This window comes from Procambarus clarkii, chromosome 66 (assembly GCF_040958095.1).
Source record: "Procambarus clarkii isolate CNS0578487 chromosome 66, FALCON_Pclarkii_2.0, whole genome shotgun sequence".
NCBI lineage: Eukaryota > Metazoa > Arthropoda > Malacostraca > Decapoda > Cambaridae > Procambarus > Procambarus clarkii.
Genome location: NC_091215.1, coordinates 17,636,099 through 17,660,523, shown reverse-complemented (window position 1 = coordinate 17,660,523; position 24,425 = coordinate 17,636,099). Strand labels below are relative to the sequence as shown.

Sequence of the window (24,425 nt, the reverse complement as noted above, 5' to 3'; positions counted from 1 at the left end):
GGCCTTGAATAGTAGGCTGAGAAGTGCCGGCGGTGGGGTGGTTCAAATAGCCTCGGCTATCACCTCATTATGTCCGGTCGTGATGGTCAAGTGGATTAAGGCGTCTTGTACATACCAGATGCGTTGCTTCTGGGAGTATGGGTTCGAGTCACTTCTGGGGTGTGAGTTTTCAGTTGCATATGTCCTGGGGACCATTCAGGCTTGTTCGCATTTGTGTTCCTCACGTGTTGCCCCAAAGAATGAGGTGATTTGGTAAAATGCTATGCCCAAGATAACTATCCGAGTGCCGGCGTTGGGGTGGTTCAAATAGCCTCGGCTATCACCTCATTATGTCCGGTCGTGATGGTCAAGTGGATTAAGGCGTCTTGTACATACCAGATGCGTTGCTTCTGGGAGTATGGGTTCGAGTCACTTCTGGGGTGTGAGTTTTCAGTTGCATATGTCCTGGGGACCATTCAGGCTTGTTCGCATTTGTGTTCCTCACGTGTTGCCCCAAAGAATGAGGTGATTTGGTAAAATGCTATGCCCAAGATAACTATCCGAGTGCCGGCGGTGGGGTGGTTCAAATAGCCTCGGCTATCACCTCATTATGTCCGGTCGTGATGGTCAAGTGGATTAAGGCGTCTTGTACATACCAGATGCGTTGCTTCTGGGAGTATGGGTTCGAGTCACTTCTGGGGTGTGAGTTTTCAGTTGCATATGTCCTGGGGACCATTCAGGCTTGTTCGCATTTGTGTTCCTCACGTGTTGCCCCAAAGAATGAGGTGATTTGGTAAAATGCTATGCCCAAGATAACTATCCGAGTGCCGGCGGTGGGGTGGTTCAAATAGCCTCGGCTATCACCTCATTATGTCCGGTCGTGATGGTCAAGTGGATTAAGGCGTCTTGTACATACCAGATGCGTTGCTTCTGGGAGTATGGGTTCGAGTCACTTCTGGGGTGTGAGTTTTCAGTTGCATATGTCCTGGGGACCATTCAGGCTTGTTCGCATTTGTGTTCCTCACGTATTGCCCCAAAGAATGAGGTGATTTGGTAAAATGCTATGCCCAAGATAACTATCCGAGTGCCGGCGGTGGGGTGGTTCAAATAGCCTCGGCTATCACCTCATTATGTCCGGTCGTGATGGTCAAGTGGATTAAGGCGTCTTGTACATACCAGATGCGTTGCTTCTGGGAGTATGGGTTCGAGTCACTTCTGGGGTGTGAGTTTTCAGTTGCATATGTCCTGGGGACCATTCAGGCTTGTTCGCATTTGTGTTCCTCACGTGTTGCCCCAAAGAATGAGGTGATTTGGTAAAATGCTATGCCCAAGATAACTATCCGAGTGCCGGCGGTGGGGTGGTTCAAATAGCCTCGGCTATCACCTCATTATGTCCGGTCGTGATGGTCAAGTGGATTAAGGCGTCTTGTACATACCAGATGCGTTGCTTCTGGGAGTATGGGTTCGAGTCACTTCTGGGGTGTGAGTTTTCAGTTGCATATGTCCTGGGGACCATTCAGGCTTGTTCGCATTTGTGTTCCTCACGTGTTGCCCCAAAGAATGAGGTGATTTGGTAAAATGCTATGCCCAAGATAACTATCCGAGTGCCGGCGGTGGGGTGGTTCAAATAGCCTCGGCTATCACCTCATTATGTCCGGTCGTGATGGTCAAGTGGATTAAGGCGTCTTGTACATACCAGATGCGTTGCTTCTGGGAGTATGGGTTCGAGTCACTTCTGGGGTGTGAGTTTTCAGTTATATAAATATATATATATATATATATATATATATATATATATATATATATATATATATATATATATATATATATATATATATATATATATATATATATATATATATATATTTATATAGGGGTTAGGTTAAGAAAAATTGTGATGGTAATGGTATGGTTATAGTGAATAATAACACTTTTCTATGAATATGATGTAAAATGGAGTTCAAATCCAGGTGTATGAGGTTAGGTTAAGGTGGGTTACATTGAGCTGATGTAGAGAAAATACCAAATAATATCTCATTTATATTTATCCCAGATAATAGAGGATAGGTTGCGATGGGTTGGTTGTATTGATGTAGGACCAATGTCGAAAAAACAAACATGGCTAAGAATTAGATGCAATATTGAACCAAGATCTTGGTATCAGTGGTTAGGTTCCAGGGCAGGGTTAGGAAAGTGTTTGTCCAAAACAAACACTTTCCTAACATGCAATATAGAACAAAGAGCCAAGCAGGTTAGGTACAGGTCAGTTATGTTTATATCCATGTCAGCACTCCTAAGATTATGTTGCATCAGAGGTTAGGCCTCCGGGTGGTTGAGTTGTGCTAATATGAGGAAAATGCCCAGTAACAACACACATCTAAGATTATATTTGCAAAAATGAGCTCTATGCCAGGACGGTCTGGATGTTGGTAACAGACATTAACAGCTTTAACAGTTAAATTCCGCTTTGGGTGTGATATGATTAGGTACATTTAGTTGAATTCAGCTTTGATTCATCATAATTAGGGTAAACTTTGCTAGATTTGACTTAAATTTGATTAAATTTAGGTGTGCATAGGTAAAATGTTGATAAAATGAATGAAATTGAGCTTTAGTTAATAGGATAAGCTAGGTTCGGTTGGGTCAGGTTAGAATGGGATGGGTTGATATAGGCTAGGTTAGGTTAGGTCGAGTTTGGTTGGGCTGATGCCAAAAAAAACAAAATATCTGGATTTTGGAAACAACTAGATGGACACAAGAGTAACACTATGAAATGGTGTTAGAAAATAGGGTTGGAGATTCGTTGACTAGATACTGGGAATAGTTAGGTGGACACAATACTAATAGAGTGAAAAGGTGTTGAGAATAGGGTGAGTTATGCGAGGACTGGATATTGGAAATGGCTAGACATTTTAGTAGGCTAAATTTTGATCAGCCAGGTAAAACTTGGTTAAATTTAGTTTTGGTTGTGTTATGAATATAGTAAATTTGGATAAATTTTATGGAATTGACATAAATTAGACTAAATTTAGGTGAGATAGGATAAATTTAGCTCTAGGTGTGTTAGGTTAGGTTGAGTTTGGGAAGACTAACATACATTATTATTATTATAAGTTGCTAAAACTTACGAATTGGATGGGAGAAACAGTTGGGATTTTTCATGTATGGTAAATAACGAACAGCATTACTTTCCTATAGGATATAGTGTAGCACATTTCAACTATATTGTGATGCAGGGTGGGATACGGTGTATCTTAGTGGGTAAATGAACTACCTTCAGGTACTAGTGTAAATTATCCTATTTAGGTTTAAGTTATAGTTAGTGATTGTAATGGATGGATGGATAGAGGTTGGGTAGAGTTCCTTGTAAGGAAATGGTGTAAATTATATAAATTACGTGCATTATCTAAGTATTTGAGAACTTGGATGGGTGAGCATAAATTATGTTAGGACATGGGTATAATTCTGATTGGAAAATATTTGGTTGATTATTTATTTACTTAAATTTAGTCAGTTTAACGTTTGTTGGGTTAAATATGGGTAGGATATGTTGATTTTTTTCCTAGATTCAGCTTAATTTAGCTTCTATTAAGATGCATTTTGGAAGCATATAGTAAATTTACTTAAATTAACATAGATTTAGCGTCTGTTAAATGTTAGATTGGGTAAGTTAAATTTAGGTAAATTCAGCCACTTTTGGGTTCTGTTAAGTTAATTAGGATGGGATGGACCGCCTTAGGTTGGGGATAGGATATTATAGGTTAAGGTTGGTCGTTACAGACTGATTGATTGATTGATGAAGATTAAGCCACCCAAGAGGTGGCACGGGCATGAATAGCCCGTAAGTGGTGGCCCTTTCGAGCCATTACCAGTATCAAAAGATGATACTGGAGATCTGTGGAGGCGCAACTGCACCCAGCGTGACGGGAGATGTCTCCCGGACCAAGTGGTGACCAAATGGTGGTTACAGACTAGGATAGGTTTATTTATGTTTTGATATAATAAATTTTGGTAGGATATAGCATTTTGCTTAAATTTAGTTAGATTTACTGTCCTAACTAACCCAGTCTTTCCTAACCAGGCATAGCCTAATACAACTTAAGTTAAATTGAATGGGACTGATAGATGGTTTGCTTAAATATATATGGGTGACATGAAGGGAGTGGATGTAAAAAAGGGGATATTAATATGGTATTAATATATATTAAAACAATGGCCATAAACAAAATAACTAGAACAGTTTAGCAAAAAATAATGTTGAAATATCTGTAGGGATATATGTGTTTATGAGGTTTAAGAACTTTGAATACAGCGCTGATAGATATAGGATACATATTTGTGAAATTGAATGACATTTAAGAGGTTATTTTGTTCGAACTCAGCATATTATTATTGATGTAGTCATATCATAGGATAATGTCTGTACAAATTGTGTATTAACTGTGCAAGTTGTCTTAGATTGTATTGTGCACGATATGTATTTGTGCATGCTGTGTATTGATTGTGCAGAATGAGTATTGAATGCATTTGTTCAAGTTGTGTATTGGCTGTGCAAGTTATGTAATGACTATATTGTAATTTTTGTATTGATTGTATTTCTGCAAATTGTTTATTGATTGTATTTCTGCAAATTGTTTATTGATTATATTTCTGCAAATTCTGTATTTTTGCATTATGCAGGTTTTGTGTTTTCATTTATTCAAGTTGTGTGTTTGCATTTGTGCAAGTTGTATATTAATTGTGCATGTTTTTAATTGTATTTGTGCAATTTGTGTATTTGTGTCATTTGTGTATTTGTGCGATTTGTATATTTGTAAGATTAGTGTATTTTTGCAGGTTGTGTATTGCATTAGAGGAAGTTGTGTAAATAGTGTATATGTGCTAATAGTGTGTCCATGCAAATTGTGCTTTAACTGTAGTAGAGGAAGTCATGCAATGTATTTTGTGCAAGTTCTCAATGTGTTATTTTAAAACAAAGGTCTTTGTGTGCAAGTGCAAAAATAATTTGCATGTTTATGAAATTGAGTAATTTTTTGGAAAGTGCATTTTGATTTACTTTGTGTAAATGTCACACTCTGTGTGTGTGTAAACATAATATTTTGTGTAAATGTAATGCTTTGTGTGTAAATGTGAGCATTTTATACTGTATGACTGATTTTGTGTATTTTTAGTTTTGTACAAGTGTGACATTTTGTTAGTATTCTGATTAATTCTTTTATCTTAGTATATGACTTATCTTAAATTAGGAATTATTATTTAACTTAAGTATTATTTCAATGTAGCATAAACACCCCCTCGTTCAACCATGTTAACAAATTAGTGCAGCTAGGTGGATATTTTAATATGTGATTAGGCTTGAAGATGGTAACATTAGTGTTCGATTTGAGGGTTTCAGTATATACGAGTAATTAGCAATATTTTGACCTTGATTGAATATTATGTTTATCTTGTGGGTTTCCCGATTTTCATGCATTATTATTACTTAATGGAATTAACACAACACAATTGAAAGATTTATTGGAATGAATAAAACCTCATTTGTAATGTTGACAAAAACAGGCTACTGGATTTAAAGCAATGTATGTATGTATGTATGTATGTATGTATGTATGTATGTATGTATGTATGTATGTTATGTATGTATGTATGTATGTATGTATGTATGTATGTATGTATGTATGTATGTTGTATACTGGCAGTAGGTTTTCATTTAGACATGTTTCATTGAATATGGCTGCATATTTCGTGTTGATTATATTTTTGTTTAGGGCTTCTATCCCTCTGACTCAGGTTGACTACCTGAGTCGAAGCACCTGACAAGATGTAGGTGTACCTGACAAGATGTAGGTGTACCTGACAAGATGTAGGTGTACCTGACAAGATGTAGGTGTACCTGACAAGATGTAGGTGTACCTGACAAGATGTAGGTGTTCCTGACATGATGTAGGTGTACCTGACAAGATGTAGGTGCACCTGCCAAGATGTAGGTGTACCTGACAAGATGTAGGTGTACCTGACAAGATGTAGTTGCACCTGACAAGATGTAGGTGCACCTGACAAGATGTAGGTGCACCTGACAAGATGTAGGTGCACCTGACAAGATGTAGGTGTACCTGACAAGATGTAGGTGTACCTGACAAGATGTAGGTGTACCTGACAAGATGTAGGTGCACCTGACAAGATGTAGGTGCACCTGACAAGATGTAGGTGCACCTGACAAGATGTAGGTGCACCTGACAAGATGTAGGTGCACCTGACAAGATGTAGGTGCACCTGACAAGATGTAGGTGTACCTGACAATATGCAAGTGCACCTGACAAGATGTGTCTTGGTTTAATTGGAAGAGGCTATCTCCAAATGTCATATTTGTTCAAGGTTGGCTAAAAGAATTAAAATTAAATGTAGAATGTATAACACTTACTATATATTTACACAGCGCTTCGAACCTACAAAGTTCATTCTCAAATGAGGAGACAGTAGGAGACCCATTCCTTATTCATCCCATTCGTACCTTTCAAACTATTCATACCTTTTACCTTACTTTTACCTTCTTGTAGAAATTACCTTATGATCTTACCTGCTCCTCACCTTACTCTTTCCCTGTTTATTGGCCTGTCCCTTCCTCTCTCTCCTCCCCTGTGTTACGGGCTATTCATGCCCATGCCACCTCTGGTTGACTTAATCTTAATCAGTCAATCTCTCCTCACCCCCAAGCTCAGTTACAGCCCCGCTCCTGTGCCAGGTAAGTCCACTATGGGCTCACCATAGCCTGTGCTACTTGAACTATTTGTTCTGAGTAGCTGAATAAAAAACAACAGCGACAATCCTCTCTCCCCATATCAATCTGTACATCACTCACAAACCATTGCTGTCCAATCACATCATAGACCCTAGCATCAATGGTCCAGGGCCCACCTGCACCATGTTGCATAGGGTCAAGGTTCGCCTCCGGAAGAACCTCGTTCTCTCCACCGCCGAGATATTAGCACAAATCTCCACCACCGCCAACGTCTCACCGGCCGACATCCTGGAGACAAGCGAGGGGTGTCCACCTGCGCTTCTCCAGGGATTCGGACCTTAAGAAGATATTCACCACCACCGCCACGACCACCCTGCAAGACGCCGACCTCACCCTCTCGCCACTACGACGCTACCTGGCGGAGAGGACTGTTTTCGCCAGAAATATCAGCACATGGATCACCAACCGTGAAGAGGACGACATCCTCGCCAGCATCAACGACCAGAACCCGACGCTGACAGTGATAGTGGTCAAAACGATCTCCAACGCCGAAGTCAACTGCAGACCAACACTGAAGGTGACCTATCACGGTCATCACAGCAACCCACGCCACGGACTACAGAATTATGTGCATAGGAATCATCGTACCACCCACCCAAATGACCAATGAACGTTTCACGGAGCTCCAGCAGTACTTCAAGTGCTACCAGTACTCTCTCTACACCAGGAAATGAACCGAGTGAGCAGAGATGCAGTTTCTGCGCCCAGGAGCACCACTTAACGGACGCACATCCTCCCACCGACGCTGCCTGCTCTGCAATGGCCCACGCTCTGCGGTCTCACCTGACTGTCTCTTCTGGCAGGGGGAAATCCAAAAGATGATTGCTACTGCATCCTCCACCACAATACCTCGACCAGCAAACCCACTCCCGTCAGAATTCCCTGTCTTACCCGGGAACACACATGTGACTCCCTCACTACTGCCCAGCCCCACGGGACGCCGAACCCAGCCGACCGCGCCACCTCTGACCACACCACCACTGGCCCAGCCTGCAGCCTTCACCAAGATCATCCTTCTGCCTATCCTCCTTCACCTCGCCGACAAAATGGCGGGCAACGACAATACCCGCTACATCCCCGTCATCAACAGGCTGGTCGTCGCGAATGGACTTCAGACAGCTGCTGTATCTGATGACCTTCTTCCAGTTTCAACAACGCCCGGACTCTCTTCCCCAGGGACTCCTGAGCCGACACTATGGGGGCCCCTCACCGTCCGGCCACAGGGACTCCGCAGTCCCCAAGCTTGCCCCAATGACAGGGACGGCAGCAGCCCCCAGGACAGCCGGCACTGAAGACTCGACCGACTCCAATGACTCGACCGACTCTGATGACTCGAATGACTACAAAGACGAAACCAAGGAAGCTGACCACGATGATTCGACTGACTCCCATGCTTCAGTCGTTGTCACCGGCTCTCCCGCCCCTCATGCGGCCGCCCAGGCATCATCTTTCCCCTCCAGATTCTGTACCGGCACAAACCAAACTGACATGTCCCTATGCTGCCTCCTCCGGATATATCCAACATGGCCGCAAACTTTCCAAAGATGACAGACAGCATAACTCCATAATCCACAACGACTACTGGGAATTCAAGTGCAGGGAAACAGGACGGATCCTTAGCATGGTCGTCCCTCAAGAACGCCTCGACCACCTCTTCGACTACGGCACCTTGAAGAAGGAAATTCGACCAGACTACCAACATCAGGGAACCGGGATTAGGAAACCAATGCTCTTGTAACACCCGGACATCTTTACTTAGACCGGCCAGCCCACCGACAGCCTTTATGACTCTAGTGGCACTCAGCTATTAGTGACGTCTTTGCCCCATCAATTCACTGATCTGACCAACCCTATGGTCTTGGATTGGATTGGTGCAGCCATGGACCCCATCCCTACATCTCCAGTATCAGCTATTGATGCTGATAATGACTCCAGAGTGCTTCCACTTACAGGCTCACCATAGCTGGTGATACAGGGAAATTTTATTCCAGTAGCTGAATTTAAAACAGCAACAACATTCTCACTCTCTTTATGGGCTATTCATGCCCGTGCCACCTTTTGGGTGGCTTAATCTTCATAAATCAATCAAACCTCTCTCCCTCACACACGACTTGATTATAGTCCAGGACGGACTGTAACGTCACGGTTTCTTCATCTTGTGATGTGTGGTATGGTAAAACTACTCAATAACTCTGTCGAAAGAGCTTCTGCTTCACTCGTGTGTAGTCGGTGGTTCGAGTCTCCTAGAGCTCAAGTGAATGGAATGTTGTTTGGTCATCATATCTTTAGCCTCATTATTGTGACTAGAATGACGTAACCTGACATAGTCTGGTTACTTAACATTTTGATAAATTCTGCATCCGAGTTTCTTTACCTTTAGGTTAGTTAAGAAGATAAGAATAGTGAAACTGCAGAAGTATTAGTATTAGTCCATACAAGGCAGCTCCTGTTTATATCTAACCAAAATTTTGCCCTTATATTTTGTATTTGTCTAACCTACGGTTGAAACAATCAAGTGCTCTCATGACTGTTATATTACCCGGTAATTTATTCTTTACCTCAACTACCCTATTTCCAGTGCAATGATCGCCATTGAGGTCTGATAAAGACCTTTAGTGCCCTCTGTATTCCTTTTTGCCCCTACCACTCACAGGATGAGTATAGAGTGCACAATAACTAGCCGCCTCCTGCAGCAACAATCAAGACCTATTTCCAAACTATTATCTACCCAGGTTTTTCCTGAATCTACACTTAGCCAATTTATATCCAGTGTTTCGTATTGTATTTTGTGTCTATAAATTAAACATTTTATTAATATCCCTCATTTGTTATGTCCGTTAATCCATCTGCATACTTTAGTCATTCTCTGCAGGACGGGTGTTGTACCCAGGGACCCGAGTGGCTGCATATAATTAACGCTTACCTAACCTTACGAAACCTTACCTAACCTTACCTTCAACTTATGGGCTCACTATAGCCTGTGCTACATGGACATTTCGTTCTGAATAGCTAAATCTAACACAACATTAAAATGTTTTTACCTGTACAGGCGATTTATATCCGGAAAACGTGGGTCTTCCCCTGGGTGAGGAGTACGAAGGCGCCACCTATTTCTTGAAGGAAATTCATTATGACAATCCTGACCTCAAGCAAGGTGAGGGTTGCCTCTACTTCACACCAGTTGAGCTTTAAACCATTATGTCCTTACCTTAAAGTTAGGTAGATATTACCCATTCATTATATTGGTTAATTCCTACACCAGGTCAGACAAAACTACCAATTATAACAGTTCTGAGGACATTATACCCCCCATCTGGTTCATTATTACACAGCTCCCTGCATAAAACCATTCCCTCCATTGCTTCACCACAAGGTTGCAGGTCACTCCCATGTACAGTGACAGGAGCTCTGACTGGTGATGTTAGCCACTCTTTCCTTCATTACAGTCCAAATGAACACTTCCTGTATGGTTTAGTGTACAGTTTAACACAAAAATATAGGGAACTACATAGGGTATATTGTTATATGATAATAATAATAATAATAATAATAATAATAATAATAATAATAATAATAATAATAATAATTCATAGTCAACCCAAGTGTGCAGTAAGTGATGTCATACTCTCTCCGCCTCCAGCAATAAGTTGTGGTGAAGAACACAGGTAACAATAATTTATCCCTGTTTCCCTCTCACACACCAAACACATTAACACAATGGGGCACATCTTATACCAATTTTAGACTCTGTATGGCACGAGGCTCCTCCAGCAGCTGGGTTGTATCTATGAACCCTCACACAAAACATCTCTCTCTATGGAGGTAGTAATTGAATTGCATACCCATCCCCGTGCTGGCGTAACCACATCCTCCCCCACCCCTTACAACCCCCACCTGGCAGCTGTCAATACCTGTCAACTCTTGATCCCCACTTCTGAGAGGGAGCTCCCTCCTCCTTCACCATGGCGTTAATGGACTTACCATTCACTAATATCATGTCATAAACAGCGAGTGAGTGAAAATAATATCCACATGTTATTATTTTTATTTAAACTTCATTAAGTTTAGCAGTCAGGCAGTCTAGTAAATATCACACTCTCTAAATAGAGAAAGAGAGAGAGACAGAGAGAGAGAGAGAGAGAGAGAGAGAGAGAGAGAGAGAGAGAGAGAGAGAGAGACATAGAGAGACAGACTGACAGACACAGACCGTGAGAGAGAGAGAGAGAGAGAGAGAGAGAGAGAGAGAGAGAGAGAGAGAGAGAGAGAGAGAGAGAGAGAGAGAGAGAGAGAGAGAGAGAGAGAGAGAGAGAGGAGACATAGAGAGACAGACTGACAGACACAGACCGTGAGAGAGAGAGAGAGAGAGAGAGAGAGAGAGAGAGAGAGAGAGAGAGAGAGAGAGAGAGAGAGAGAGAGAGAGAGAGAGAGAGAGAGAGAGAGAGAGAGACAAACAGACAGACAGACAGACAGACAGACAGACAGACAGACAGACAGACAGACAGACAGACAGACAGACAGACAGACAGACAGACAGACACACACAGACCATGAGAGAGAGAAACACTTACACTGAGCATGAGATAGGGAGAAAATAAATATATATTCTTGCATTGACTGATCATGCTACTTTTTCCACAACTGGATAAAAATGATAAACAGCATAATGTCACCATTTGTTGTCTGACAATATTTATAGTGAGTGAAACTTATATAAGTAATTAAGGACACACACACACACACACACACACACACACACACACACACACACACACACACACACACACACACACACACACACACACACACACACGCACACACACACACACACGCACACACACACACACACACACACGCACACACACACACACACACACACCCAGATGAGCCACAGAGACGTTAGAAAGAATTTTTTCAGTGTCAGAGTAGTTAATAAATGGAATGCACTAGGAAGTGATGTGGTGGAGGCTGACTCCATACACAGTTTCAAATGTAGGTATGATAGAGCCCAGTAGGCTCAGGAATCTGTACACCAGTTGATTGACAGTTGAGAGGCGGGACCAAAGAGCCAAAGCTCAACCCCCGCAAGCACAATTAGGTGAGTACAATTAGGTGAGTACACACACACACGTACGTAGAGAGGATTGAGCTACGAGGAAAGGCTAAAGGAGCTGAACCTCACATCCCTGGAAAACAGAAGAGTAAGGGGAGACATGATAACCACCTACAAAATTCTCAGGGGAATTGACAGGGTGGACAAAGACAAACTCTTCAGCACGGGTGGAACACGAACAAGGGGACACAGGTAGAAACTTAGTACCCACATGAGCCACAGAGACGTTAGAAAGAATTTTTTCAGTGTCAGAATAGTTGCATAAATGGACTGCACTAGGAAGTGATGTGGTGGAGGCTGACTCCATACATAGTTTCAAATGTAGATATGATAGAGCCCAGTAGGCTCAGGAATCTGTACACCAGTTGATTGACAGTTGAGAGGCAGGACCAAAGAGCCAAAGCTCAACCCCCGCAAGCACAATTAGGTGAGTACACACACACACACACACACACACACACACACACACACACACACACACACACACACACACTAGATAAGCTGAAGGAATGGTCGAACAAATGGTTGTTAGAGTTTAACCAAACCAAATGTAATGTAATGAAGATACGTGTAGGGAGCAGGAGGCCAGATACAAGGTATCATCTGGGAGAGGAAATTCTTCAGGAGTCAGAGAAGGAAAAAGACTTGGGGGTTGATATCACGCCAGACCTGTCTCCTGCAGCACATATCAAGCGGCATATGCCAGGCTGGCCAACATACGAACGGCATTCAGAAACTTGTGTAATGAATCATTCAGAACTTTGTATACCACATATGTCAGGCCAATCCTGGAGTATGCAGCCCCAGCATGGAGTCCATATCTAGTCAAGGATAAGACTAAACTGGAAAAGGTTCAAAGGTTTGCCACCAGACTAGTACCCGAGCTGAGGGGTATGAGCTACGAGGAGAGACTACGGGAATTAAACCTCACTTCGCTGGAAGACAGAAGAGTTAGGGGGGACATGATCACCACATTCAAGATTCTGAAGGGGATTGATAGGGTAGATAAAGACAGTCTATTTAACACAAGGGGAACACGCACAAGGGGACACAGGTGGAAACTGAGTGCCCAAATGAGCCACAGAGATATTAGAAAGAACTATTTTAGTGTCAGAGTGGTTGACAAATGGAATGCATTAGGGGGTGATGTGGTGGAGGCTGACTCCATACACAGTTTCAAGTGTAGATATGACAGAGCCCGATAGGCTCAGGAACCTGTACACCTGTTGATTGACGGTTGAGAGGCGGGACCAAAGAGCCAGAGCTCAACCCCCGCAAACACAACTAGGTGAGTACAACTAGGTGAGTACACACACACACACACACGCACACACACACACATAAAGAGAGAGAGAGCGAGAGAGTAACATTTGACTAGGAACCTCTATAAAAGTTTCCATGGGAAATCATAGGATTAATCTTTTAATCTTTCTTTTCAACTATACGTAGATAACTTTATTCTCAGTCAATCAGGCAGTTTTCGCATAGGAGAGACAATAAGAACATTTTACACGATAATTGAGTTATTTCTCACATATGCCTACCAAACACGACATTCCCCGAGGACCGCAATCTCCCAGGGTAGCTCACTACCACATTACCGACCCCACGTACCCACCCCTGCTGGTACTACCACTCCCCTCCCACAGGGGTAATAGTCTTTAAACCGTTTATCATTCAGTTTTTATATCATCTTATATCTTAACCTATTTTATGTAAATATTTATTGATAACCAGTGAGTATAGCCAACATGTCTTGATATTTTTATTTATCCAGTGTGCTTGCAAGTTCAACTCTGATTTATGCATCTTCCATTTAGCAGTATTTATTTTTTTTATAACCGTGGGTAGCTAGTACAGGTGTACGTAGATTAAGAGACTGCGGTGTTATTATTTTGTTATGCGTTCCTCCACCTCGAAAGGAGAATGAGGTAGTCTCAGTTTGTTCTTACATGCTCCTACAAATTCTCAATATGTTCTTACATATTTTTTCACATTCTCAGACTATTACTACATGTTCTCTGTACAGCATGCTGCACGTTATTCATGTTCTCAGCTCACTACTCTCTTTTCTTATTCTTACTAGTTCTTACATGTTCTCACTCTGTTCAGTTCATATTATTCACACATTCTCTGTTCTCATTTCTTAGTCTTTCCCTTTCTTTACGTTATTATCGTTCTTTGCAAGTTCAAATCATTTTCTTTACAACTTCACTTCAGGCACTTTTCAATATCTTGTTTTTTTCTTCCTTTCAGTAATTAGTTCATTGCTACATATTATCAACTGCATTACTGTTTGTCAACAAATTATTTTTTTTTGTTAGTTCAAAATATATATATTTTAGTTAGTTTCAAAGTATTTTATTTATCCATTCACCAAAATTTAACTGTGAAACTATGCCAGTGAATTTCTGTTTATCATCTCGATATTTCTTACAAACAATGTTCTTAAACAAACGTTCGCTTTATGCAGTTACATATTTACTAAGACAATTTTTTCTTTGTTTTTAACTAACACTACACTTTGCACTACTGAAAATAGATGAGTAAATCATCTTTGAATCATTTCTTGACTAAAATATCTCTCCGAAACATCTTTGCTCATCAAATATTACTTTTATCTCATCTTTATTCTTCATGAACACACTCAAAGTCGTCAAAATACAATTCATGCCATCAAAAGGTATTCTCAGTGACATAAAGAATACACACAAAGGCGTCAAAAATACTGTTCATGCAATCAAAAAGTTATTCTCACAGACGTTCTCATCAAAATGCTATTAATCTCATCAGTTATTTCTCAGTCATTGAGAATACACACAAAGACATCAAAATTACTATTCACACAATTAAAACCCATTCTCAGAGTCATCAAAGATAATTTTAATGATCAAGATAGCTCTTCCAGCATATTTAGTCTTTCACTGCTTTGCAGTTACTTATGAAAGATACTCTCTACTCATCTTCATGCATTTTAAGATTCTCTCCTAGACTGCAATATTACATCCCAAGATCATTTAATTATAATTTATACTTTCTAGCTCATCTTTATGCTTCAATTCGCCGAAAATAATCTCTTGCCAAAACAAACGGAGTTCATCATTCAATAAATAATATGTCAATTATATTTTTTTCCTATTTTAATCTTATATTCGCCTAATGTAGTACAAAAAACTTACTAGTCGTGTCATTATGTAGTTACAATCACCTTAAAGTTTTATATAAAACTAGACATGCTCAACTTTATGCAGTAATAAACTTATGTATACTGTATAAATGAGTAAAATCTTTCTACCAACTTAATACAAAGATGCAAAGTTCAGCATGTTATTGATGTTTTACTAGGGTTCTCACCTTTGTTTATATTAACTCTTTCACAAACACGATTCTTTAAGTAACTAGTTCACTTGTTCGTAACAAACTTTGGTTCCTGTTTATTAATAATTCTGATAAAACACGTTCTCTCTTCCACTGTATCTTAAACAGTTTTATGATCAACAATTCATCATCCCACATAACTGTTTAACTGTTCAAAGGAATTGATATATAGATGTTTGTTTATTTCAAAAGTTAAATTACTGAAATGGGTATTTTTTTTACGTTTTGAGGATATTCATTTAAGATAGGATATTAAAATATTTCAAATATTTATATATATAATATATATATATATATATATATATATATATATATATATATATATATATATATATATATAAATATATATATATATATATATATATATATATATATATATATATATATATATAGGCATTTGTTCAGTTCAAGGAAAATTTGTTAGAGATGCAAGTTTATGTACTTTGTACACTTTTTACTTAAAGTTCATCAAGTCTCTCATAAGGTGAATTTATCATGTTTGATATAATTGTTATTATTCTACACCCTTTAACATAATCTCTTTCTGTTCTTAGTATATTTTTTGGATTTTATATAATTTATTATTATTCTTTATCACCTCCAAAGTGGATCTGCAACATAAATACGCAGAAAAAGTAATAAATTGGGGCCCTGAAGACCGGACCCGTAAAGGGGGGGATCCAATTTATTATTTTTTTCTGGGTATCTATGTTACAATGTTGCAGATTCCCTTTGGAGGTGATATATAATAAGAATAAACTATATAAAATTTAAAAGCACACGTGAGTTGACTGTTTATCCATCTTATTCATTTAATATTATTATTCACACGTATTTCTTATCATTCTTCTTCATACTTGAATTCATCTCTACCTTATTACACTCCTCCTCCATGCATACTCAAATGTATCTCCTACTACTCCACACTTTTATCACTAAAAAAAAAAAAAAAAACTTTTTCTATGAATGAACTATTTTGATACTCGGACTAAACATTTTAGGTTTTCGCTCATTCATAAAATAGAACTTCCTACCCTGCATACACTAAACGATCTTTTTGAGACATTTTTCAATTTTGTTTTTCAAATTAGTTTTTTTAATTTGTTTTCAATATTTTGCAACATTACATCAGTATCCCCTTTGCTTCATCATCATCATTATCATTATCATGCAACATTGACTAGAGCTGTGCACCATCTGTGCCACATATGTTGGGCACTGGACTCCGTGTGTGGTTCTAGTCCTCAATTTCCCTACTTTAACCCAATTTAACATAACCTAGTGTAGCCCAGCCTGACATAACCAAAGCTGTTACCACCCCTCGTACAGATATCGTGGACGCCTCGGGTCTACGCGTCTTGTACACGGAGACGCTGAGAGAGCACGACGCCGGGGTGCTGACCATCGGCCATGACATCAGCCCCTTGCTGGTCGTCCCTCCTGGCACACACTGGCTCACTGTAGGCATCTGTCACCCCGACTGTACCCAGCAGGTACACCTTGTTCTTGCACCCAGTTGGTACATTGTACTACGCATGCACACATTGTTCCTGTACCCAGTTGGCACACTATATTCCAGTACCAAGCATGCACACCTTGTTCCTGTACCTAGTTGGTTCACTGTATTACTGTACCCAGCATGCACACCTTGTTCCTGTACCCAGTTGGTTCACTGTATTACTGTACCCAGCATGCACACCTTGTTCCTGTACCCAGTTGGTTCACTGTATTACTGTACCCAGCATGCACACCTTGTTCCTGTACCTAGTTGGTTCACTGTATTACTGTACCCAGCATGCACACCTTGTTCCTGTACCTAGTTGGTTCACTGTATTACTGTACCCAGCATGCACACCTTGTTCCTGTACCCAGTTGGCACACTATATTTCTGTACCCAGCAGGTACACCCTAAACGCACATGTTCAACTCTTGTACCTGTATCTACACCTGTGCCTCTACATATTCTTTGTATATGTAAATGTGGATGTGCTTGCACGTATACCTCTGTGTGTACCTCCACGTACATGTGTAGTCCTTTCTGTACCTCTGTATATACCTGAATGTACCTCCACCTGCTGAGCTTACAGATGTTCTAAGCTTGAACCTTTCCTCATGCCAGGGTTTACCTGAGGATGGAATAAAGGTGTTCGAAGTGCTGCTTCACTCACACATTCTGGGGTCCAAGATGAAGATCCGGCAGATCAGGCAAAACCAGGAGCTGGAACCACTCGTGCAAGGTGAGAGAAAGTTCACCTCTCTCTCTCTCTCTCTCTCTCTCTCTCTCTCTCTCTCTCTCTCTCTCTCTCTCTCTCTCTCTCTCTCTCTCTCTCTCTCTCTCTCTCTCTCCCTCTTTTTTTTTTCTCTCTCTCTCCCTCCCTCCCTCTCTCTCTCTCTCTCTCTCTCTCTCTCTCTCTCTCTCTCTCTCTCTCTCTCTCTTCCTCTCTCTCTCTCCCTCTCTCTCTCTCCCTGTCCCTCTACCTCTCTGTTCCTCTATCTCTCTCTATTTTTGTAGCTAAGATTAGGGTTATACATAAGAATGGAAGTAACTGCAGAAGGCTTATTGGCCCATACTTCCTCTGCTGCTTCCATATAGGTTTGGGGTCTTGGAATGGGTAGAATACAGTTGTGCACAACTATATTCACAACAATAAGCCTTCTGCAGTTACTTCCTTCTTATGTTCTCATACCAATTGTTTCGTGTTCTGTCTTGTGTTTCACCTCGCCCACAACTTTTGTGGTATATCACCTCACCCAAAAACGAGTATAAGTATGAATGTATTTTGTGTGTAAATGGACTTGAAATGGACCATTAGAAACAAAGGGGAAGATAGACCATATCAACACTTTCGGCAGCCTCCTCCATGGGAAGAATCGAGTTTAAAAATAATCATTGAAGGATTACCAGTTAAAAAATCAGTATGCGACTCACAGAGGCTCAAAGCAGTCATAGAACAACAAATGGAAACCATCTCACGACCTACAATGACACATCTTCACAGACGGATCAGTTGATCAAGAAAGAGGTTCTGCTGGAGCAGCAGTTTACACTGTTATGATAAAGTACTTGTCATAGGAAGGTATGAAGTGTTACTCAGAAGGGCCAATAGCTAGAATCAAGATGTATCAAAAATAGTGGGATAGATAGACCCGGCCCCCAAGGAACATAGGTTCCTGTTAATGCTTCAAGGTTTTAGAAACAGGTCTGTTGTCTAGTATACAATCATCTACACCACTTCAGCAGGATTAATGGATACACCTCAAAAATTAACTTATTTATTAACCCCTCTTATAACCCCTCACACACCTTAATAACAATAACTACTTTACCACTCTACTTTACGTTAAAAGCCTTGGTCCACATAGGAAGGATACAAGGTTTTACAATTACCGACACTAGGGTAAAGTCTACTTGAATAGGGCACTAGCAAAGGCTATAGGTAGCCTGGGACAACTTGAGCACACGTGGTTTCACTACACCACCTAGAGCAATCTTGGGAATATAAACACTAGCTCAGGCTACACAAACTACTACACACTTTTGCCAGAGACCGGTTACACAGGGTTATACTTAACTTAGAGAATCACTGTAGACTAAGGTAAGGGAAAGGGAGAAAGAGGAGGAGAATGGAGACAGAGCCACACAGGGAAGATGCTGCCACAAGCACAATAGTCCAGAGAAGACAGAACCAGCACTCAGTTCTCGAGCTCTCTCACGTTGTTGTTGCCGGGAAGCTACCTAGTTGATCGTGCAGCTACAAACAATACAAGACTTCATCGGCCTTCGTTACTAGTTACTTTAATAGTTCTAAGAATAGCTGATAACTAGTTCAATATTATATTTAATCAACAACAAGCTTAGAGTCTGAATGCTCTGTGAGAAACAAGATTCAACTTACGTTTGGCAAGAGCGACGGGAATAAGGCATACCCCCGGTTTTAAGGAGCCATGATATAAATGTTATTGTAATTAAATATCCTTCTCACATGATCCAATTCTATGAATTAATGTATAGTAATCATTTAGAGCTCAATTTGACCTCTGGTTTCCAGCTAAGGAACCCAGGGTCGTAACACTCCTCCCCTCTTCAGAGAAAAAAATATGTGGCTACTAGAATAGTAGTCGTATTTTTTGTAAGAGCATGCAGAGAATAAAGGGAAAATCTATGCCATAAAAGAAAGTCAACCAGAACAAAAATTTCTCTGCAAGAAAAAGCACAAAGGAATTCTCTGAAAGAAAAAACACACAAAAATAAATTTGCTGAATGAAAAAACACACACAAAGAAATTCCCTGAAAGAAAAAACACATACTAAAAAAAAGTGGAAGTAAATAAACTTGACACGGAATATTTAATGTCACAGGAGAACCTAAAAAAAAAATAACTAAAGCATGATAGTTGATATATGGCTTCCTGTGGCTCAGATGAATGTTACTCAGGTAACTGGGAGAGCGCATAGGCTATCATGTTGAGCCGGCCCGGTAGGTGGGTAATGGAAAGATTTAAGTCCTGTAGGTACAATGCCCACCTGAGGATGAGTTTATTTTTTGCCTTCATCTGGTGTAAAAACATCAGTTGGTAATGGTCCGTGTACGCTTCCACTATATTAGTTGTTAGATATACTTCAAATTTTTTACATGTTAACATTAGCGCCAACACTTCTTTTTCCACCATTGAATAATTGCGTTGGGCCTTGTCAAATTTCACAGAGTAATAGTATACTGGGTGGTCCACTTGATCATCCTCCAGTTTGCAACAACACTGCACCAGCACCCGAGTCAGACGCATCAACATGAATTTTAAATGGTCGGTCGAACCTTGGACTAGTGAGCACTGGGGCGGAAGCTAAGATCAATTTCAAATTTTTGAATGCCTCTGCACAGTCTGTTGACCACTTAAATTTAACGGCCTTCCCCAACAAGTCCGTGAGATGAATGACGACACTGGAAAAGTTCTGAGAAAAGCGTCGGTAGTACGCACACATACCGATAAACCTTTGAACGTCCTTTTTAGACCGGAGCACCTGATACTCCAGAATGGCACTGATTTTATCTTGCCGAGGTAACACTTTTCCTTGGCCCACTTCATAATCGAGATACGTCAGTGTGCCTTGGCCAAAATGACACTTTTTTTGCATTTAAGGTTAGATTTGCACTTCTCAAAACTGTGAAACACTGGCATAACCTAGCTATGTGGTCAGCCCAATTTCTATCAAACAGCACAATGTCATTTAAATATGCCCGACAATTTGGCACATTTGCAAACAGAGAGTTCATTAGCCTCTGGAACGTTGCAGGGGCATTACGCAAGCCGAACGGTAACACTTGATACTCGAAGACACCATCGGGTGTTACGAACGCAGTTAGTTGCTTGTCATGTTCGGTGAGTGGGATCTGATAGTATCCTCTCGAGAGATCGAATTTCGAGATGTACTTGGCGTTTCTGATCTCGTCGATGCAGTCTTCTAGGAGGGGCAGCAGCTAGGCATCCACAATGGTCACCTTGTTGAGCTGCCGATAGTCGGTGCATAATCGCCAGGAGCCGTCTGGTTTGGGGACCAAAAGGCAGGGCGAGCACCAAGAGCCCTGGCTCGGCCGGATGAGGCCGTGCTGGAGCAGGAAGTCAATTTCGTTCCGCACGATGGCCTTTTTTTCCAGACTCATCTGATAGGGTTGAAGACGAATGGGGCTGTAGATCGTCAACTTGACATCAAGGTAACGGGCATCAGTCTGGGTCGGGATCTCCCCAAACAGACTGGAGAATTCGTCATATAACGACTGCACCTCTTCACGTTAGACCATCTGGAAATGGGACAGTCTCTCCTCCACAGCATTCACATAACTAGAATTATTGAGAAAAAGATTAGTTGGGTCCCCAGAACAATCATCCCCTCCCTCACTGGAAAAGGAAACATTGGTTAAAGTGACGAGCCTGGGGCCCTGGAACTTCTTCAGCCAGTTCAAGTGTACCAGCATCACCTGGTTATGCTTGTCAGAGTGCCTCACTTTGTACGTGAGGTCCCGAACCTTTTCTGTCACTATATAGGGGCCTTTGCACTTGTGGGACATAGTGTTCCCTAGTCGAGGCTTTAATACCAGGACAGGGTCACCAGGCTAAATACCCGCAACTGAGCCTTAGCATCGTGTCGTTCTTTCATATTTTCTTGGGCCTTCCCAAGATACTTTAGTGCAGCCGACTTGCAGTCCTTGAGTCTCTGGTGGTGTTGCGCAAAGAAAGCCGAACCTTCGGTCAACGTTACGTTCCCTAACAGATTCTCCTGTAACATTTGCAAGGGTCCACGAACTTTATGGCCAAAGACTAACTCAAAAGGAGAACAACCCAGTGAACTTTGCAGCCCCTCTCGAGCAGCAAATAAAACATAAGGCAGGTTCTTATCCCAGAATGTGAAGGAATTCTCGCACAATGTCTTCAGCATCTCCTTAAGGGTTTGATGGAACCGCTCAATTACCCCCTGACTCTGTGGATGGTATGGGCTAGAAACCTTATGAGTTATTCCATGGTCCTTACAGAAGTTCTCAAAAATATCAAACTTAAAATTAGTACCACTGTCAGTTTGCACGACCCGAGGCAGTCCAGAAGTAGAAAAAAATTGCAACATACGAGCAACAACAGTCTTTGCTCGGATATTCTTTACAGCAAAAGCCTCCAGGGGCAACTCTGATGAAACTCTGATGTCTGATGTCTGCAGCAGCTTTTGAGCAGAATTCTGCTCAAAAGGAGGCATTCAGCAGAATTCTGTGTTGAGTTTCATGTACGAGATGGAGAACAATGGGAAGGTGCCCTTTCTGGATGTAACAGTCACGGAAAGAAGCGGAGGCTTCCATACTGCAGTCTACACCAAAGAAACAAACATAGGAATGTGCCTCAATGCCAATAGTGACTGCCCAGACAGGTACAAGAGGAGCGTTGTCAACGCTTACGTCGACCGTGCTCTAAGCCACAGCTCAGGAGGGAAAGAAGTCGATGAAGATCTCTGTAGGGTGAGGCAAGTCCTAGTCAACAACGGCTTCTCTAACGGTTTCGTTGAAGACATCATAAAAAGAAAGGTTAAACGCTATGCAAATTCGCGAGAATCACCCAACACAACACTTGTACCCAGAATTAGACTATTTTACAGGAACTTCTTTTCGATGGCTCATAAAACGGAGGAAAGGGTCCTGAAAGATATTGTTGATGGGAACGTCATCCCTACAGACAAAAATCAGAAAATACAATTTATAATTTATTATAAAACCAAAAAAACGGCCAATCTACTCATGAAAAACTCCCCAGACACCAAGCAGAACGCTTTGAAGGAGACCAATGTCGTCTATGCCTTTAAATGCCCACTTGAGGACTGTAAGCCCCAAAGAAATCAGTATATAGGCAAGACAACAACGTCTTTTTCTAGGCGACTAACAATGCATAAGCAACAGAGAGCCATAAAGGAACACATAATCTCTTCTCACAACCAGACCATCACCAGAGAAATCTTAACAAACAACACAGAAATCATCGATAGGTACGGCGATAGCAGGCGGCATGACATCAGCGAGGCACCACACATCAATAAGTCAACACCAGCAATCAACAGTCAATTAATGCACAACTATATTCTACCTACTTCATGACCCCGAACCAATATGGAAGGGCAAGAAGAAGTATGGGCCAATAGGCCTTCTGCAGTTACTTCCATTCATATGTTCACTTATCCAAGTTATACCCATTGTTTCGTGTTCTGTCTTGTGTTTGTCACCTCACCCAAAACCTTTGTACCATATCACCTCATCCAATAGAGTATAAGTACGAAGAATTTGTGTGTAAATTAAGTCTTTGAAAATGTAATACGAATTACGAAACGCGTTCAGGCGTCAGACAATTAAAAAATGAATTTCGGAGAATTGTTATTTGTATTACCACAGATAGTGTAGAAAAACATAAACCTTTTCGGTCATATTCAACAACATACATATATATATATATATATATATATATATATATATATATATATATATATATATATATATATATATTAGTATATTTTGGTAGCAGTCTTTCCTGTAGACATATTTTATTAAATATGACCGAAAAAGTAAGATTAATAATTCTAACACGAATTTTCTCAATCTTTCGTACATTATGCTTCACTGTTGGAGGTAAATCAAAAATCACTTCTCCAAAATTCATTTTTATTTCTAGTCTGACGCGACACGGGCGCGTTTCGTAAAACTTATTACATTTTCAAAGACTTCACAAATACACAACTGATTAGAACTTGCGTTTCCCTGATTTTATATCTACATTTGAGTGAGGTGGGAAGGGTGATGTGGCATTACATTTGAGTGAGGTGGGAAGGATGATGTGGCATTAGAGAATATTAATAGGGTATTAAAAGTATCAACACAAGACAGAACACGAAACAATGGATATTGAATAGAAGTGTTTGTAGAAAGCCTATTGGTCCATATTTCTTAATGCTTCTATATTGGAGCGGAGTCTTGAGGTGGGTAGAATATAGTTGTGCAATAATTGGCTGTTGATTGCTGGTGTTGACTTCTTGATGTGTAGTGCCTCGCAAACGTCAAGCCGCCTGCTATCGCTGTATCTATCGATGATTTCTGTGTTGTTTACTAGGATTTCTCTGGCGATGGTTTGGTTATGGGAAGAGATTATATGTTCCTTAATGGAGCCCTGTTGTTTATGCATCGTTAAACGCCTAGAAAGAGATGTTGTTGTCTTGCCTATATACTGGGTTTTTTGGAGCTTACAGTCCCCAAGTGGGCATTTGAAGGCATAGACGACGTTAGTCTCTTTTAAAGCGTTCTGTTTCGTGTCTGGAGAGTTTCTCATGAGTAGGCTGGCCGTTTTTCTGGTTTTATAGTAAATCGTCAGTTGTATCCTCTGATTTTTGTCTGTAGGGATAACGTTTCTATTAACAATATCTTTCAGGACCCTTTCCTCTGTTTTATGAGCTGTGGAAAAGAAGTTCCTGTAAAATAGTCTAATAGGGGGTATAGGTGTTGTGTTAGTTGTCTCTTCGGAGGTTGCATGGCTTTTCACAAGCCATGCAACCTCCGAAGAGACAACTAACACAACACCTATACCCCCTATTAGACTATTTTACAGGAACTTCTTTTCCACAGCTCATAAAACAGAGGAAAGG

General features: G+C 40.8%; 1 protein-coding gene across 7 annotated transcripts in view; it reads left to right on the top strand.

Annotated features, from left to right (window-relative positions):
* The window catches only part of LOC123769309 (MOXD1 homolog 1-like), a 103,842-nt gene that overhangs the window by 26,753 nt on the left and 52,664 nt on the right, over nt 1-24,425 (top strand). For all 7 annotated transcript variants that reach the window (XR_011223840.1, XM_069309828.1, XM_069309827.1 and 4 more), the window contains exons 8-10: nt 9,828-9,932; nt 16,596-16,759; nt 17,386-17,503. Coding sequence is in view for 6 of the 7 variants with exons in the window: in XM_069309828.1 (XP_069165929.1) it covers nt 9,828-9,932; nt 16,596-16,759; nt 17,386-17,503 (387 nt within the window). In the remaining variant the exon portion in view is untranslated. The remainder of the gene's footprint in view (nt 1-9,827; nt 9,933-16,595; nt 16,760-17,385; nt 17,504-24,425) is intronic.